General features: G+C 39.1%; 1 protein-coding gene across 8 annotated transcripts in view; it reads right to left on the reverse strand.

Moving 5' to 3' along the window:
* The window catches only part of LOC121596054 (neural-cadherin-like), a 253,400-nt gene that overhangs the window by 113,459 nt on the left and 120,773 nt on the right, over positions 1 to 19,168 (reverse strand). For 2 of the 8 annotated variants that reach the window (XM_041920648.1, XM_041920655.1), the window contains exons 1-2: positions 5,376 to 5,515; positions 3,344 to 3,712 (exon numbers count right to left, since the gene is read on the reverse strand). The exons of 4 other annotated variants lie outside the window; for them this stretch is intronic. In XM_041920648.1, the coding sequence (XP_041776582.1) occupies positions 3,344 to 3,395 (52 nt within the window). In that variant the 5' untranslated portion in view covers positions 3,396 to 3,712; positions 5,376 to 5,515. Of the gene's footprint in view, positions 1 to 3,343; positions 3,713 to 5,344; positions 5,516 to 19,168 lie in introns of those variants that run through there. 2 more of the 8 variants (XM_041920650.1, XM_041920649.1) reach the window with 2 other exon arrangements.

Genomic DNA, 19,168 nt, shown 5'->3' on the forward strand with positions numbered 1-19,168 from the left:
CTACTCTACCAGGAACCAAGGAACACAAGAGACTGGGGTTGTGGAAATGGAAACCCACGCTATACCTAATGGTTTCCTGACAGCTTGCACGACGAGGGTTGATTTTCTATACATCGGTCTCATGAGGTTTGAAGGTGGGAATTGCACCAGCAGAATTGTGGTAAAAAATCACGCGTACACAAGTGAAAAAATTAGTAGCACCCCTGGCAATTAATCAAACAGAAAATTGAGGTCGAAGCTAATTCAAAAATGTGGCACTACGCTTGCGGCAAATCGAACCTCCGTTTCCTCCTAGTATGAATTTACGTGGTACATATGATTGGCATGTTTTCTTATTTTCCTTGCTTCATGTTTCATTTCAACATCTTCTTCTTTTTTGTCACAACTACCGTTGTCGGTCAATGCCTGCCTGCACCACTAGTGGGTTTGGCTCTCAGTGACTAATTGATTTCCCCCCATAGCAGGATAGTCAGTCCTACGTATGGCGGCACGGTCCATTTGGGGTTTGAACCCATGACGGGCATGTTATTAAGTCGTACGAGTTGACGACTTTACCTAAAGACTTGCTCCATTTTATTTCATGAAGAGGAAAAATAATCTGATGGAAAAAGCCACCAGTCGACTAGTTAGCAGCTGCCTGCGCTCGACCCGTTTTCCACGACGCCTTGAGCGACCAGGCGTCTCCATCATGGCGGTGAAGCTTTCACCATGAGTTGGCATCTTCGCTCGCATGGTAATGCTTATCGGCCTTGTATCGAAAACGCGAAGAAACTTCTCGATGGATAACGGTGAATGGGAGAGTGGGTGATTTTACTGATTGACTTCAGTTGATTAAACGCCTGTGCTTGAGTTTTTTAGTGATTGAGAGGCTGAGTCACAACGGGAAGTGTACAGTTTAGCATTAAGTTGATGAAATTTATTTTTTTGACTATTTGAAAATAATATTAATAACCCTTGAAAATTTTGATTTTTATATAGTCAAACCAATTCTTGGTTTGATTAAATCGTTTTTGTAAAATACTAAATTAACTCTATTTTCCCTGAAAGCAAGAAACATGTAAGTTAATTAAATCCTTTGTACCAATCCTCCGTGTAACAAGATGACAAATAGTAAACATTAGCCCAGATCATTCTGTTCTCATATTTCATCTTAAATAGCTTACTTCGCAAGCAAGTGCCATGTGTCCATAAAAAAATGTTATTATTCACGCCCCGGAAACGATACGGTCTGGTAAGATTGCAAGTAGTTTTACCAAGATGAAAGCATTCCCGCCACAAAGTAGGAAATATTCCTGGCTCCACCCGGCCTGCTGCCTTTCTTCTGCTCTTATGGCACCTCAAAACGAGTTGGCTCCGTTGTGGTTCATTCACCATTAACACTTCTGACCGGAAGCAGGTTCTGTGTTTGCCTGCTCGTTCCACCTCACCTCGTGAACAACAACACACTCCACAATCCATTGTACACGAGCGGTGGCAGATGTCTGGTTGTGGCAATATTTTTATTTACTTGTCATTCTTTCATCCCGTCTTGCCTGCATGACTGACTTTTATTGGATGATTAATTATCCTTCCGGGGCTGTGAAGATTTCCGGGCCAAATCTCGGGAACTGGAACGTACGGTGTATACCAGTGCATAAATTTTGTAGCTCTCTTATTGCGCCAAATGGGGCTGAATCGATGACAACCGAGTTCTCCATAAGCCTTTAGCTACTGGTGCTTGGTGATAATAATGATTTCCGTCCGGTTCCGATCGATCCGCCATGTGACCAGGAAGTGGCCCTCGTAGCGCAATATTTGTGCCCAGACGCAGCTGCGTTGCTATGCGCTGGTAGTGGAATTTATTTCCAGCCGAGTTCTCTTTTGGCACAAAACAGGGAAGAAAAAACGGGCCAAACAATAATGAAAATTTATCATTCCGTGATGCAGGTTTAAGGGTTGAGCCTGATGTGTCTGGTATCGTGCGTTTAGTTAATATTGTGAGCAGTATTATTGTAATGACTCGCTTGACACGACGTTGTTGCATATTTATTAACTTTTTCACATTTTATTACACACACACACACACAGCATTACCGCCCTGGTTCATCCAGAAATTGAGATCGGAAATGAAACCCTTGTAATTCGATCCCTTTTTACAGCTTTACTGTTTGAATTTCGTTACAAATTTATGTGCTGAAAACGGTTGCCGATTAACACAAACCCTTGCACCGATAAATGTCGTGTTTGCTGGAATGTATTTGTCTCAAACCTTACATGTCTCAACTGTTTTGCTTCAATTCCCTCCTCTCTCGGGGTTGATGGCGGTTGACACAATCACACATAGACCATGAATAAACCATGAAGTGTAAAAATGTGTCACAGCACACTGGGTAAAAGACCCAACACATTTCTTTCCTCAACGACACTCGCAAAAGTACGCAATGAAAAAAGATACCCAAAGAAAGTGTTGCGGTCTAAGCGACCCATGCCCCCATCGGAAAACACCGACAAAACCTACGAAGCGAAGACGCAACAAAAACGTCGAAAACATCCACTTTCCAAGAAGCAATCTTTCGACTGTCACCTGGCTGTACCAGAAAGATGGAATCGATGAAAGCTTGGAATCCTTTACGTTGCCCAGACGATATGCCGCAAGAGGATTGTGAATACTTTCTCGTCCTCATGTACGCCACCGATTGACGCGGGTTGGCGAGGGCTGCCGTTTCAATCATGCTAAGCAAATGGACACGTAAGAGGAGGCCGGTAAGCTTTAAGGACTTGTGTCTTTTTGCAATCAAATGGTTTACGGTTTTCTTCAAAACAATGTACAATCTCTTTTGAACGACGCTGTCACTGTAGTCCTTTGCCGCGAGCGATTAAATTGAACCGTCATGTGTGTGTGTAAGTGTCACAAGCATTAGAACAAACAAGGATTCATGTGAAGAATAGTGAATTTACAAATTCATACGAGAAATAATCATCACAAAAATAAAACAACGCACTCGTCTGCCATTGAGCTGTAGCGTTCTCTTCTTGTTGTGAAGGTCACAAGAAAAAAATCAAACCCGATTTACTGAAAATGAAAATGCATAAGCCCCTTCGTCGAATGATAGCGATACTTGGAATGGATCGAGGCAATCGTGATGCCTTTCATGCTACAGCACAGCTTGCCATTTCCAAGTCCTTTAAGTATGTTTGGAGAATTTTCCCATTCAGTTGGAACATCGTTTCATGGTTCGTATCAGCACTGCAGAAAAGCCGACGGTTTCGGTTTGGAGCTGATATGTGCCTAAGGCGATTAAATCATACATTTGAACGCTGGGGTTTGGTTTGGCGCGTGGACACGTGTGCGTCTCGTCCTTACCTAAATAAGTGCTGTTTGTCAGTACCCAAAATATTTTCAGTGGGTCCACCATAACGCCGATCAGTTGCAGTATCACTAGTCAAAACCAAAACTCGTACTCACTACACATGATTTGCGCGGCGCACTACGCTCACACTGTACGGGATGCTCTTTCCGTCTTGTGAGTTTTACACTCGCTCAAGCAACTTTTTTCAATTTTAATTTCACTTTTCCTAATTCACTTTGAGATATTGTGATACGGTAAAACCACTCAATCTTTCTCTCCTAACACTCCGATACACCTTTATCACGGCAGGGTGGAATAATTTGTTGCAGATAACAGGCAAGAAAATATTCCAAACTCAATTACACTTCACTTTCAATCGGAAACTGAAAAAATGGAAGGAAATTAATATCATACCACACCAACACAGCAAAATTCACACTCGAAAGAAACCACACACAGAGGTAAACACTTATTGAAATAACGTATGAAGAACACTTTGCAGAATAGAAATATAGACTTTTTGCTTGTTACTTTCCTGTCTGCAGAGCTAAACTTCATCCTATTTTCTAGGAGAATGTGTGAGAGTAATATAACCCACCGCTACAGTGCGTCCCGTTATCCTGTTGGATACCTAGGAGCCAACGACATTTCTTTCTTCCAGACACACACAACAAAACTTATCCATAATGTGCAAGTTTAACAATGCGGATTATCCTAACCATACAATCAATATGACACCAACAGATTATATATCCTGTTGTAGCACGGTAATCCTGGTACAATTGAATAATTTTCTTCGATTTTTCCCTTTCGATTTCAACAATACGGTAGCATGATGAGCGCTACATAACTGCACATTTTTGCACATACATTTTTCACCAGCACTCTCATTTCACAAAAACACACAAATCGTTGACGTCGATGTACTGCGGTACAATAATTTGGTAGATTTTGCGGGTTCCCATCACTCCGCTTTCCGGTGGCTGATATCTTTCCGCTCGTTCACTGCGTACTTATTTACCATATCACGCAACCCACTATCCTTTAAACACGCAGACCGTTGTTAGACACTTGGTGGTCGCACTTGACTTTCGCTTCTCTAAGATGCCTCTATCCACTGTCAAGCACTGCTGTTATGGGAGGCTTGTAATTTACAATTACACTATCACGCATAACACACGTCTTTGCAGAGATTTTAATTCCACTTTAAGTAATAATCACTAAAACAGAAAATCTCCGTGGTATCACCTTGGAAACACACATACATAATTATTTACATACAAACATAAATATAAGGTGAAGGTCATACTACGTTTCTCACTTTTTTCTTTTCCTTTTTAAGCACTGGAGAATATCACTTTTTGCTGAGCGTTGCCAGCGCACCTATGCGGTGGAAGAATATTTGTTGCTACTTTAATCCTATACGCCTTGCGTTCGCGGCAGAAAGACGAACTTGTTTTGAAGTGTTGTGCTCCACTTGTACCTCGAAACGCTGGCTGGTATATTTTCTCTTGTTGCAGTCGCAACTCGCCAGTTTGGTCTTTTGACGCCTTCATTGTGTATGTGTGTACGATAAGGTTTTTCCTTTGAACCTACACACCAGCCCCTCTTGAGGAGTCAAGTGCAACCGTTCCGCGGAACGTTGAAGCCTTTTTTTCATTTTTGCCATCTCCACTGTACACGTTAGAGCTTTTTATCCAAACATAAAGCACGTGAACATACATTTTCGGCTTTTGCTTATAACATACACACGCTTTTCTTGATGCACACACAAACACGTACTTAGATAGACTTATATACACGCACTAAGAAATTAAACGACTTGCAGGAAGCTGTAAGATTGTTCCCTTATGAATGACCATGTTTTCGTACTTGGTTTAAAACCGTGTTATATAATTTGATAAGGCACGTAAGCTTTTATCTTCTTTACACCGACATTCTTATAAGGTATCAAACTTTTTTGAAACCACTAAGAAAACTCTTTTTTTTTTAAATTACAAAAACAAAAATCCCACTTTTACATGGAAATCACGCTCACACACTCACGGAATAGAGTCGCGCCTTATCACTTGATCACGGTATAGAGAACGTTGTAAGTATGCAGCAATTAATGCACTTTTATTTTCACGATTCAGATAACAGACTGAAAGCGAAATCTTTTAGACACCGTGTATCCTAGAACCAGTCCCGAAAGCGGTCAAAGATAAACTAACGGGTAGTAACGATCACCGGAATAAAACCCGAATCACGATGTTCATTTCATTCGGTTGTATTTTTAGACGTAACGCAACGTTCAATCGTGAATGAACAAACCCCGAGCAAAAGCTCCGAATTGGAATGCGGTGAGAGCTTTCCGCGCTTCATTCGCGAGTGTTCATTTTCGCTTCGGCAATTGTTCGGCCATTGTTCGACCATTTTCAAAGGCGCAGTTGCTCGTTGGTTTTCCCCTATCCCCTCCCCTATTTTGGTTGATGCACCCGAAGACAGTATAAACGCCTATTTTCCTGCCACGCTACGAATGAATTTCGTGTTGGGGAGGGTGAGCTTTTCCGATTTCGATATTGCATCGTTGCAACGTAGCGTGGCGACCGTCATTCCCGGGACAGCAATATGTACTGACAGGGAGAGCAGTCCGGTCATCACAAAAATAACAACAATGCTTAGTCAGTCAGTGGGGCAAGCTGAACCAAATTGGAGATAGCGACAGCACTACAACAAATAATTTTACCGATATAATATGCAATCTAACTTTCTACCCCAGAAAACAAACAAATGAAGGAAATTTGATGTGCGAGTGCCAAATGAGTGATATTTACATTTCGATGTCTTTATGGACATGATATGAAAAACTAACGAAGTTTCAGGACTTAATGAGCTTCCCAGTGATGTTTTATAATTACGTTCCAATCAATCTGAATGAATATAATATGATATAAATGATATAATTAATTTTAACTGCAGAAAAAAGTAGAAACGCAGCATACGCTAGCATACATGTATCATTTTATATACAATTAGCTACTTGCTCTCACAATATAACTTTTAATAAACCCAAGATAAAATACTAACCCATATATCAACTTAAAAGAATGCTTCATTGTTTGCAATCGATGGATTGTTGTATATAATTTACTTTTTGGCTAAAATTTCTTGCGTGGATAAGATTAAAATCTCGTAAATTCAAACGATTTCTCGCTCAAAATGACATTCGATGACATCTCACACGATTATTATCATCTCCGTTTTCTTGCCGGTTAAGTTAAGTTAAGTTAAGTTGAAATATCAAACAATATGTACTATTGAACAACATTTTTCACATCGGTGTGTCTCTACCTCTGATTGCCAAACCACAAAGGAAGACAACACACTTCATAATGGGAAAAAGCGAAAGATAAACTCAAGTACATAAATAAAGCTTTTCTTGTCTACGCAACGTCCACCGGTCGATACCAACATTTTCTTCAGGTAGCTGTAGTTGGTCGGATATTTTCTATCACTGTTTCTCACTTCCCTTAGTTGGAAAGTGTTTTGCGTTGAACCTTGTTCCTTGTCTGGTTGCAACCATCAGCTTGTTTTCGGCCCATTAGCCAGCAAACCCTTACGGATCTGCTCTTGATGCCACACAGATGATGCGACGACAGTCCATATTATCAGCTGGTGGATCTTATCTGATTTTGGTTCTGTAATGGTGTTGAGCGATGGCCAAGCACACAAAAAGCAATGTCGACCGACAAAGAATGGGTGAAGCCCTTTCGGATGGTTCAACACGACAGCTCAAATCTGATGGCAATCTATAAGTGGACTTAGAAGAGCTGCTACATTGATGCATCAAAAGTCCTAAACAAGACAAAGTTAGTAGAAATTCTACCGTAGAGGTAATCTGGTGTACAAAACTGTTAATATTAAAGATAAAGAATCATATTTGCATTGTTGCTTGAAAGCCATGCGTTATTGTAGTTTTTATATATTTTTAGTTTAATTGTTGATGCGTTATTCCATTTGTCTGCAATGTTTTCTGTGATTGGCTATGGTTAAAATATTTTTGGTAATTGTTTGTGCCTCTTTAAATTTTTAACACCATAGGCATTTTATGAGTTCATCTACTTTTAAAGAAAATGATTCCCTTATTTAAGTATCATTCGATAGTTGTTCAGTTACACTTCATTTGTCTTTTAACTATCAATAACCTTTGGTCAGCTACCACTGTTTCTTCAGGGGAATGGTGTTTTTTATTGTGTTTTGTGCTACCTCCAAATATAAGGAATGATGCAGTGAAGGGTACGATTTCAAGTGGTTGTTAAATTTGGGCAGCCATAAGGATTTTTTATAGCGAACCATTGACTTTGAACGAGGGAAGCTTTTGCGTCCAGTGAATCATCATTGAACTAGGGAGCATGAATTTTATCTGATACTTGAAAACCGACTGGGGTCGTTTCGTATAAAGACATTTTGGAAGGTCGCATAAACAGGATCATTGATTTCGATTGACAGGTGAAGTACATCATCGTACTATTAAATGAAGAATGCATGGTCATAAAAAGGTACATTGATTGATCCCAAGCTCTGCAAGAACCGAGTCTAACTGTACTTGTTTAAAATACCATTGTGCAGGACAAAGTTGTTTGAATGACCATCGATTATATGGAGATAATTTTCACCCGGAGCAAATTGTGCGGTGGTTTATCTGGATCAAGATCGCCATAAAATGTGTTATTATATCGGTTACTGTATAATCTAACATTATTCACTTAAATCGTCAAGAGAACTTGACCCATCTGTTAAGTACATTCAAATATGGAAAGGACAGTGGATAGCATAAAAGGGACAACATGGACTTTGTACGTCCTTTACATCAATACATGAATAAATCCTGAACGCAGTCCAACTGGTCGCCCATGTGTATGATTACATGTATACATATTTCCTCAAAAGCTATTTTCAATTTTCCTACTAAACATGTCATAAGTACCTTCAACTTCACCTTTTTGTTGACATATTTTGTTTTGGCCAACAGTAATGAATTATAATTGTAAATAGGAAAACAATCAAAACAGTACCACAACTGTCAGCTCAGTGCCAACGTTTGTCCCGCAAGCTTATACTCGCAACATCCGACACAAGTAGTCTTCAAAATCATTCAAAATCGATGCACGAGAATGGCCAGTAGCAAAGTAAATGAATGACCTTAATAAGCAAAGCAAAATTGAATCTACTCTAAATCATAAAAAGTAATTTTAGACCACCCGAAACCATTGCAGCCTATGGCGTTTATTTTATCTATTTTATAAAAGTTTTTGGATCCTTGGGAAGAATGCTAATAAGTGGAGAACGTGCAGCACACTCAACCGCTTAAACCAAAAGCCAAATGGTTGTTGATAAGAAACAATTTAAGAAATGTTCAATATGAGAGGCTCCCACACTGTGGAAAGGCATCTTTTGCGGAGTGATTATTATTGTTTTTCTGTTCATTTCTTGCTGGTAGTATTTTTGTAAAATCAACAAGCATTTCTTAGTAGTTACTTGATGGGAGAGCAAAATATCTTATTTTGTACCAACTCTAGAACAAGGAACGTTGCGTGGTATTACCATTTAAACATATAAAGTACGACCATGGTCTTTTGAAGTTTAGTGATTTATTTCAGTTGTAAAGTAAACGATCGCATCCAATTAAAGATAAATTTTCTGCTTCGAAATGCCATGATGTGGACTGGCCAACTCAGCGCAACACAATTAAAAATTGGTCAACATAATAGAAATGCTCTAAACTTTCAATAACCGATGTCAAATGTTCCGCTTCCAATCATAAATCGCATACTTTCACAGTGTGATGGAAAGATTTATAATCCCTTCGTACCCACCTCTTGTTACAAAACACAATCTGCAAATAAACAACCGACACTTTGGTTCTATTTTCCCAGAGGTTCAAATCGTTCAGTAATTTGAGCATTCTTCTGGGGCTAACGGGGAAAATTTTCTAAGGGAAGTGCGAGGGTAAGAATTGTTTGCCAAATCAATTAGTTCTTTCCCTTTTTGCGTTCATCACCGGGACCGGACTGTTGGTGCTGGGAAGAACAGAAACCGATTCGCTATAGTGGTAGAGCTGTACTAAGGGCGCCTGCCTGTTATTATGTCCCAGCCCGTTTTTGAAAGGATGTTTGTCCCTGTGGTATTATTGCGATTTTTATTGTTATGTTTAAACACTACGGGTGGAAACTGGCAGCCAGGAGGTTGCGGAAACGGGTGAATGAGAAGGGTGGTTGAATGATTTTATTTAATTTGCTTTCCCGCTACCACGCACCATGCGGCAAGCACTCCCATGCCCATAATTTCCAAAACAACCCAAAAACAATTTCCTGCTTGCTTGTTTTCTTGCTAATCGATTTAAGCACCTTCATTTTGTTCAGCCCCTACAGGAATAGAGTCTCCCGCCTGGTCTCCAGTCCCTTGCCGCAAGAATCACTGAACCAGACTGTGTTATTTGTTATCTTCATTAGCCATTTGCCGGATCGAACATGAAGCGGCTATTTGGAAAGAGGATATAGCCATTTTCATACCGCTTCAGTCTCTCCAGCAGTGCTCCGGCCATGCCAGATTCGATCTCTGTTTCGATTTGATCATACTCCCAACAGTTCGCTGTCTAAAGTGTCGAGTGCCATTAAACCTAATAAGCCAAACGAACTGATAATTATGTAATTGGAGCAATCTTGAGTGCAAGTGGTGTTTTCACGATCTTTTTACATCCAATTTTCCCTTCAGTGTAAACGCGAAAAAATCTTCCTTTTCATGCGAATTTCCCGCACTGACAGGACAGGTCCGTGCCGTTTCGAGATGCTACTTCGTGGAACCGTCACAAACTACGGCGAAGCGTCACGAGGAATATGAAAGAGGGTTCAATTTGTTTGTGTCGAGTACGATTTTGTTCCGCCAAGATGATATTCAAACGGCAGATCCAAGATAGTGGGGGTAAAAATGTACTAGATGAGTAAATAAAATAACACTGTTCGCAATAATTGATACAGAGGATAGGGTGCTCACGATGCGGACAACGTTGGCTGGCAATTTCCTTAATTTTCAGTAATTGAAATCGCTACGCCAATAACTAGATCTGCCTGATAGGGCTAATAACGCAGACCAGTGAGTTGATTAGATCGGTTAACGTTGGCTCCCAGTTGAGTGAGCTGAAAAATGTCCTACAGGTATCATTTTAGCTACCTCCATAATACAGTTCAAACATGGCAAATGTGTTATCAAGAAAATTTTAATTAAATTGTCTCATGTTTGATCTACGATATTCAGGTTTTTATTAATTGATTTTCATTTTTTTCCAATTCAGCGTAGTTAAACAAATAAATTAATAGATGTATCTCTCGATGTTTTTTGGACGGTAAACGTGTATGTTTTTCATTTTTCATATTTTCTTAAACAACGGTATTTTTTTATATAGAGATATATAGATTTTTACATTTTTGCTGTGTTGTGACTATACATAAAGTTCATTTAAATTTTCTTATGAATGTTAATCGCTTTCAAAACATTCAGTACGTTATTTTCATTTTCGTCTCTGTTTGCTAACACCTCATCGATATTGTTCCCTAAATTGAAAATTTCCCTTTCTTTATTGTATCCAGTACATTATGTTAGAAATATGTTTTATTGTTGGTACCATTCCACAAAAGCTGCATTTTACAGGATCACTTTTTGTTAGTTGGTGGATATGATTAAGACGTGTGTGTCCTATCCAAATTCTAGTCAAAATCGCTTGCTCGTGATGGTTTTAATTTTTAGATTTATATGGTGTAACGTTACCTTTTATTAATCTAAGTTAATTTTCTTTTCAACTAAACCATTCGTATTGCCAGGTCTGATAGATGGTTATCTTTGCCCAATTTACCATTTCCTTTCTCAACAAAGCATTTTCTTGCTCATGGCTCTGTTTGCAACCCTCGTTTGCTGCCATGTCTGCCTCTTCATTCCCTTTTATTCTACAGTGTCCTGGAATCCAACAAAAGGTTGTTCTTGTGGAGGTCGGAAGGTTTTCCAGTATCTGAATATATTGGTCTTTAGAGTTTCCGCACTCAAGCGCCTCCAATAGACCAGCACAGAACTGATAGGACTAATTATCCTGTTATGGAAATAAAAAAGTTACTGAAAGCCGAGCTCCAGCTCCGAGTGGTACAGATAGGTCTTGACCAACAACGGTTGCAGTGCCAAAGAAGAAGAAAAAGATTCTGTTTATAAATTACACCCTATATCAATAACCTCAAGATAGGACAAAAATACATTCCAAACTCAAATGTACAAAACCCAGCACTACCTTTGTGAATAAATATTGATCTGATTACAATGCACAGTGGGTAACGCCCATACAAACGCCGTGATGAAAATCAATTCCTCGTGCTATTGCAGTTTTTCGTCATTCTATACAATTGCTCTTACCATACAGGGCAGTCGTATACTAAAATCGTCAAAACAGCGAATAAGAAATAATAATTATCGCTCACAACATTGTACTATTGCGTAGAAGTCAACAGCATTAACAACAATTGTTAGGAATTAAAACGAAGGCGGAATAAGTTTCTTACTGAAAATGAATTTTTAACGTATTACGCACTAGAAAAGTTGTGTTTTTCATGGTGGGGTTTGAAAAAAACTGATTCCTATCTTGCGACCTTTTTTGAACTGTTTTTCCTCTCTTAAGCTTTGTTTTTTGCCTGTTTGTTTCAAATGCCCGTTTATGACAGGTAGTTTGATACTGGTGTTGTATGGCTCATACAACAACACGTCAAAATCACTCGCGCTATTTTCAAGATAAAGTTTAATAATTTTCGGGGTCGCAGATGGTCGCAGCTAATTTTAACGACAAAAAGTAGGAAAAATGTTGATCTTTCTTATGATATACAACTCACGAATCATAAAAAAAATCACTCTCCAAAATGAAAATATCCAAAAATTCAGCAGTGATGTTTGTTTTCAATCATTTATGAACTTCAAAAACAAGTTTTTGCCAAATATTCATACATAACATCAAAGTATAACAAAAAACCTTTCCAACGACATATTAATTATCAAAATCTAACAATCATGTACTAAAATATTACGGTTTATGTTCAATCGAAAAATAGCTCAAATTTTGACAAAAAACACAAAGTTTGTACTTTGATGGCCTATAGCTCAGTAAGTTTAAGATAAAAACGTAAAATATTTTGGTTTCAACTAAGTTTTTATTTTAAGAAAATGTTTATGGTGTTAACCGGCGACAAAGTTGGTTTTTCGATTTTTATACAGGCGTTTGCCCAATGTGCAATAGCAAGTCCCTTTCTACCTGCCTTCCTGCAATGCCCATCCTACATCTATCGACTTGTCATTTGATGAATTTGATTATGTCCCTCCACCCTTAGTAAGGTCTCTAAACGTTAACGTTTCCTGAAAAGAACCCCCCCCCCCCTTGAGGGTTTCTATGATCGCCTGGGTGATTACGTGTCTTAAAGTCCGCTTTAAACAGCTTTATGCCATTTCGGCCCATGTCAACGAAACACTGATCTACTGCGACGGTGATCGACGACCAATATGATGTGTAAGTACGATCATTATGTTACATGGCAAGCATCACGTTACATAGTATCTATAATTGAACGCATTTCAATGCGTAGTCAGGAGTCCATCCTGACTGATTATCTTGTTACAAAATGATACTTCGAGATTAGAATGCGTTTGGTCGGTATGGTTACTTAATAGCAATTTTAGTATTTAGGCCAATTTACAGTAATAGCTGAAGTCCAATACTTGTTTCAAAGCATGTTCAGCTACTTTAATGGTCGAACGGGGTTCCATTCTTATTAGGAGAGTTTCTCACAGCGAATAAACCTACATAAAACTAATGAGTAGGAAAAGTATTAGGTCGTTACAACAACGTAAGGTCGCTAATCCATTTAGGAGAAGCATAGAGTAGGTCATTTTCTTATCCTGCCAATTTATTTCTCTCTCTCTCTCTCTCTCTCTTTCTCTCTCTCTCTTTCTCTCTCTCTCTCTCTCTCTCTCTCTCTCTCATTCTTTCTTTCTCTCTTTCCCACTCTCGTTTTATATTTCTGTATCTTTTTCTTCTTTCTTGCAATGATTATCATTTTTGTTGATTTTCTCACTTCCTAGAGTCTACAATAGTTCATAAGGTTAAGTCTACCTCACTATTTTTGGAAAAATATCATAAAATTTTTTTCAGAACATTTACTTTAATTGACTTTCGAAAGGGTAATACGCCTGTGAAAAAAATATTTTTGGAAAAATGTCTCAATTATATTTGAACAGAGATGAATCAGTTCATTGACCATGAACAAAACACAAAAATCAATCGATCTCTTCGACAATCATCCCATCGTCAACGAGGAATCGGTGATAGAAAGGACATTTTAAGTTCAAAATCTCTCATTCGGTACTCTTTGCTATCTTGTTAAGCTTTTTCCATCATCCGTTACTGTAGGCTCAAGTGCAGTGACAAAATAATAGGGCCTATCGGTCACTCGCTGGTCTGCTCTCCCTTCCTTTTGTGACTATCGCTTGTGCACCAATACAGACATTGCATTTATAATACGAACCATTATCGTTTGTCAGCAAACCAAAAAACTATTCAAACGGTCACTGGTAGTACGTTCAAAAACAACAAATCCCACCAAAACCAATGCTCCACCGCATGCAAGCTAGGCGAGCAATTAAAAGCCACCTGTACCGTAGGTCCATTTTTGAGAAAAAAACGAAAGCAAACATCAATCGTGGAATGAATGACGATCGCACCACCGCCAAATGACGGTGATGGCGAAGAACGGCAAAGACGCACCATGACGAAAACTCAAAATTTTTAAGAAAAAAAAAACATTCAAAAATTGTGGCCAATAGTATCGCATCTCGAAATTCACGACTGCATTTCGGAATTCCAAACTATTTTCCCAGCGTCCGGTCATTCAATCAAATTTCATATATATTTGTTTTCAAAAATGAATCCATACTTCCGAACGATTTTTTCATAAATGGTGGAATATACGTTTCATTTCTTTCATTCGTTGTACCTGTAATTCAATGCACAGGGAGTCAAATCTGTTCACCATCGGGAGCTCGTATGAAGAGCCCAGGAACAATCCTATTGTGGCTTCACTGTCCAACAGAGGGAAACAGCTAGCACCTGCATAAAATGATTGCTCCGCTACGTGTGCTTTATCACGACCAATAACATAAACGAAAGCCGTCCACACGTAGCTCAAAGAGCCTACAATCCAGCAAACTGTTTGTGACGGAGCCAACAGCCGATTTTGAAATATGATGAATTTCATCCACGGGCAACTGGGGTATGACTTACCAAATTGGTAAAATGAAATATCTCAACTAGGCATGGGCAAAAAGAGCGGGAATCATAAGGTTCGCTCGCTCCGATAAGTGAGCGGGCGCTCGCAGCTCTTCATTCCAGAAAAATATGATTCGTTCGCTTGCATAAAAACATTTAAAAAAGCTCGTTTGAAACTAGTTGCCCCGAGAAAAAAAAATCAAAATCTAAAATACTGTCGGACTTACATGGAATGTAAATAGTTGCATGTTAAAACAACAAATATTTTTATTATGGTCAAGTAAACCTAAAACTCAAATTAACGTTATAAAAAAAAAAAAACATCACAAGCTACTGTCGTCGACTTAGACTGCCTATTCGAAACACCCGTATAAAACATCGTAGAGCGCGAGCGCATCGTATGTGAAAAACACTGAGAAAAACAGCCTGGCCTGCAAGCGCACTGCTTGTCCAAAATACGTAGCGAGGAGATCAGGGTAGCTCGCGAGCGGCGTTTTTGTTCAAGCTAGGTCCAAAATGTTTCATTGGGTATATTCTGTCCAATTAAAAGTGTGGCTAGCGCGATCGGACGAATCACTGCTCGCCCGTGATTCGCAGTAAGCAAAAGGGCCAGCTCGCTCGAATCGCTGCAAAGAATCATTTTGCCCATGTCTAATCTCAACAGAATCAGCGCTGGTGTATTACCAAACAAACGAATACGTTTTGTCGGTTTTGGCACCAGTGTACACACACCCGGCGTGACAGCCAGGCGTCGTTAACCAGTTTGAAGTCATGGTTGCATGGAACGTAAATTACCATTCTCCTGTATTGCGAACGTAACGAGCTACATTCACATGTACCACATTGGTTCGTTTCTGAAACCTGACATTAATGCTCCATGGAACATTAGCTACGTAACCGCTTGCTTAGCATTCAAATCATTCTCTTTCATTAATCTTATTTCTTGCATAAGTACAACACCATGTGGTTGTGTGAGATGGGATTAATAATGGGTTTCTGATAAAAAAAAAATTTAATGATTCCGGCTGCAGCATAACTTTGCTATAATACTGCGCATAAAATTCCATGTTTGTCGAATGTTTTACTATTTCTCTTACGTGCCCTCTACCATCTTACCGATCGACTTGATTACTTGTGTTGCGTGACAAATAGTCACTCTGTACTGCGAAATCCTCTTTCGTTTCGTACCACAGCACGGTTATCCACCGGAAAACGCATACGAGTAAACCATTAAAACTTACCTGCATCTCCTTGCACTATAGTGCAGAGACTTGGTCCCATGGTTCTACAAGTTCAAGGACACAACGATTTGTCAAGCGTCAACGCGTCATCGCAATGCTTACCTGTGAACGAGCGCAAGAAAACGAATGTGTCAGTGGGTCGATAGGTTTTTTACCTGTGTGCGTGTGGATGAAAAATGGTGGCGACGATGTGAAGGATTGCATTAAGCAGTTTAACCGTTGCTAAAGCGTCCATGTACACTCGCGATATGCATGAGCGCAGTGAAAATGGAGGTCAAACAAATGATTCTCATGATTGCTGGAGGGGCTTAGAATGCGTTTGCCAAGGTTTGAAAACATGTACATTATTTTTTCCTGCTGCAATTACAGTACTTGTATAAATAAGCACAGCGATGGAATCGAGAACAATCGGTTTAAGCTCCTCAATAGCCTAGTATCAGATGCTAAAATTTACAATCGAAATTTTGTACAGGTTATGAAGAAATCGATAGATTTTCAGATTTTTACTGAATGTTGGGAAATTGAGCATAGAAATTAAATTGAAATCATTATGTTTCTCTTTTTGTAAATAAGTATAAGCTTAAATGTTATTTAGTGTCAAAATAAAACAATGTTTTTATCGCTGGCTTAGTTAAAAAACTGGCCGGTATCGTAGTACAGTCGTCAACTCGTGCGACTTAACAACATGCCCGTCATGGGTTCAATCCCCAAATGGACCGCGCCGCCATACGTAGGACTGACTATCCTGCTATGGGGGGGGAATCAATAAGTCACTGACTCGATTTCACTCGTGAGTCGTATATTATAAGAAAGATCAACATTTTTCCTGCATTTTGTCGTTAAAACTAGCTGCGACCATCTGCGACCCCGAAAATTATTAAACTTTTTCTTGAAAATAGTGCGAGCGATTTTGACGTGTTGTTGTATGAGCTATTAATCAGCAGTATCCAACTACCTGTCATAAACGGGCATTTGAAACAAACAGGCAAAAAACAAAGCTGAAGAGAGTAAAAACAGTTTAAAAAAACTCGTAACTTAGGAATCAGCTCTTTTCCAATCAAACCATAAAAAACACAACTTTTTTAGCGCGTAATACTTTAAAAATTCATGCTCAGTCAGAAACTTATTCCACCTTCGTTTTAATTCCTAACACTTACTGTTGATGCTGTTAACTGATACGCAATAATGCAATGTTGTGAGCGATAAATATTATGTTTTATTTGCTGTCTTGAAGATTTTAGTGTAGTACTACCCGGTATAGTAAGAACAATTGTATTGAATGAAGAAAAACAGCAATAGCACGAAGAATTGATTTTCATCCCGGCGTTTGTATGGCCGTTGCCCACTGTGCAATGGGCGCTTTAATTCACGATGGGTGGGTTATTGATTAAATTGATTAAATTGATTCCCATGTAAAGGTTCACAAGGATAACTGAACGACAATGGCACCACTGACATTGCTCGTTAAAAGGACGAGTTACCGTTTATTTCAGTGTAGCGATAACAGTTCAGCAGTGTTATTGATGAATCGTGACTATTTTTTAAAAAAAAACATCCAATAAAAGATAAAGTCATCCCCTTACCACATTGCGCCATTTTGTCAGTCAAACTACCATACATTAGCGAATTAAGCGGATACACAGGTAGAAATAACGTTCCTTTTTTCAGTTTCGTTTGTGTTAGTACTTAATTTTGATTATACCACAAAAAAAAGCGTTCCTCCCAAAATGAACATCCCAGTGCAGAAATGGACCATTTCACTTTGTTGTGCTGCATAATGCACATTGGTCATGATAAAAATTCAATGAAATACCCATTGATTATATAAAAACACACATGACAAAATATTTAGTCTGGAAGCATTTTGTGCTTCCGGTTAGCAGCCAGATGGCCTCATACATTACTCATGTAACTGCAAATGATGTGCATCTGTTATTGTTTTTGGTTTTTTTTAAATATTTTAAAGTCCAATTAGGAAGAAATACACTTTCGTCGGTTGGTAAACATTGCTGAAACCGGAATTGATTAATCAACCATTCGGTAGAAAAACGAATAATTAACAAAACAAAAAAACACGTTCACACGCAAACTCACACGTTCGGTTGGAAATACCAGTATGGACAAAGACTGAAAAACAAAAAATTAATCAAACAAAGGAAAACAAATAACAAACGCAACAGCAAAATACACGTTTGGACGGTGATTTGGAGGATAGAATAGCAGCTGAAAAAAACCTCCTATACGCGAAAAAAATGTATTCAAATTATAAGCAAATATTTTCACTCGGCTTTTCGCTGCAAATGCGCACAGGAAAGAAAAACATCTCAGCTTCGGAACGGTTCGAAATAAAAAAGATTCATTCCATCCGGCCGTTACCATTTAACTGCTGCTGATCATTCCCCATGTTCCAAATTGCACTTGCAGAGCCAGATAATTGACAGCGGGCTCATGCTACCTGTGGCCCGGACGGATGAACGTTGAGCAAAAGGCACTTAAAACCACGGACAGGTAGAAAAGGTATTCAAATAACAAACCACACCCGTTCCAGTTCACCCACCGAACAGAGAACGGCGTGCGTCAAAATTATAAAAATTGGCAAGAAAACAGATAAATCTTTTCCTGCCCAACACAAGTGAGCAGCGACGCAACAAATGGCAAAAGCTGGCCTAAAATAAATGTTGCCGTTGGTCAAGAAACATGTTCCGAGGAATCCATTTAGGCGCGAAGTTGGTGTTTTATGGCCTTGTCCATAATAAAAATGGCGCATTTTTCAAGGAGACAGAAATGTTGGGTTGGGTGGTCTGAGGAATAAACATTCCTTTGCGTCCCAATTGATGCCGGACAATGATAGCGGTGTAGTCCTTTCGGCAAAGGTGGCGCTCTGCGTGTACTTATGTTTCTCGCGGGGTTTTATGTAGGAGCTTTATGGGGCGGTAATTTCGTTGATCCGCACTCTAGTTAGCATAAAGTGAGTCATTGGTATGATCCTTTGGTTCGCTAGTGGCCAGTTTTGGTTTTGGTTTGTCGACGAACGTTTCAACGGTATTTCACGGACGGACGGTGTGCGAACAATCACACGCAGCGGAAATGAAGATTGAATGTAACAATTTACCTTTTTGAAGCGATGTGCTTCGCTAGGTTTCTAACCGATGTGTGGCTCATTAAAATTTAGTGTTTTATTCCTTATTTGATTGAGAATTCCATTTAAAGTGATTGGGTAAGTAAACAAGTTAATTTTATGAGACAAATTATCCTTTTTAAGCTACTGT

Source organism: Anopheles merus, chromosome 3R (assembly GCF_017562075.2).
Source record: "Anopheles merus strain MAF chromosome 3R, AmerM5.1, whole genome shotgun sequence".
NCBI classification, from domain to species: domain Eukaryota; kingdom Metazoa; phylum Arthropoda; class Insecta; order Diptera; family Culicidae; genus Anopheles; species Anopheles merus.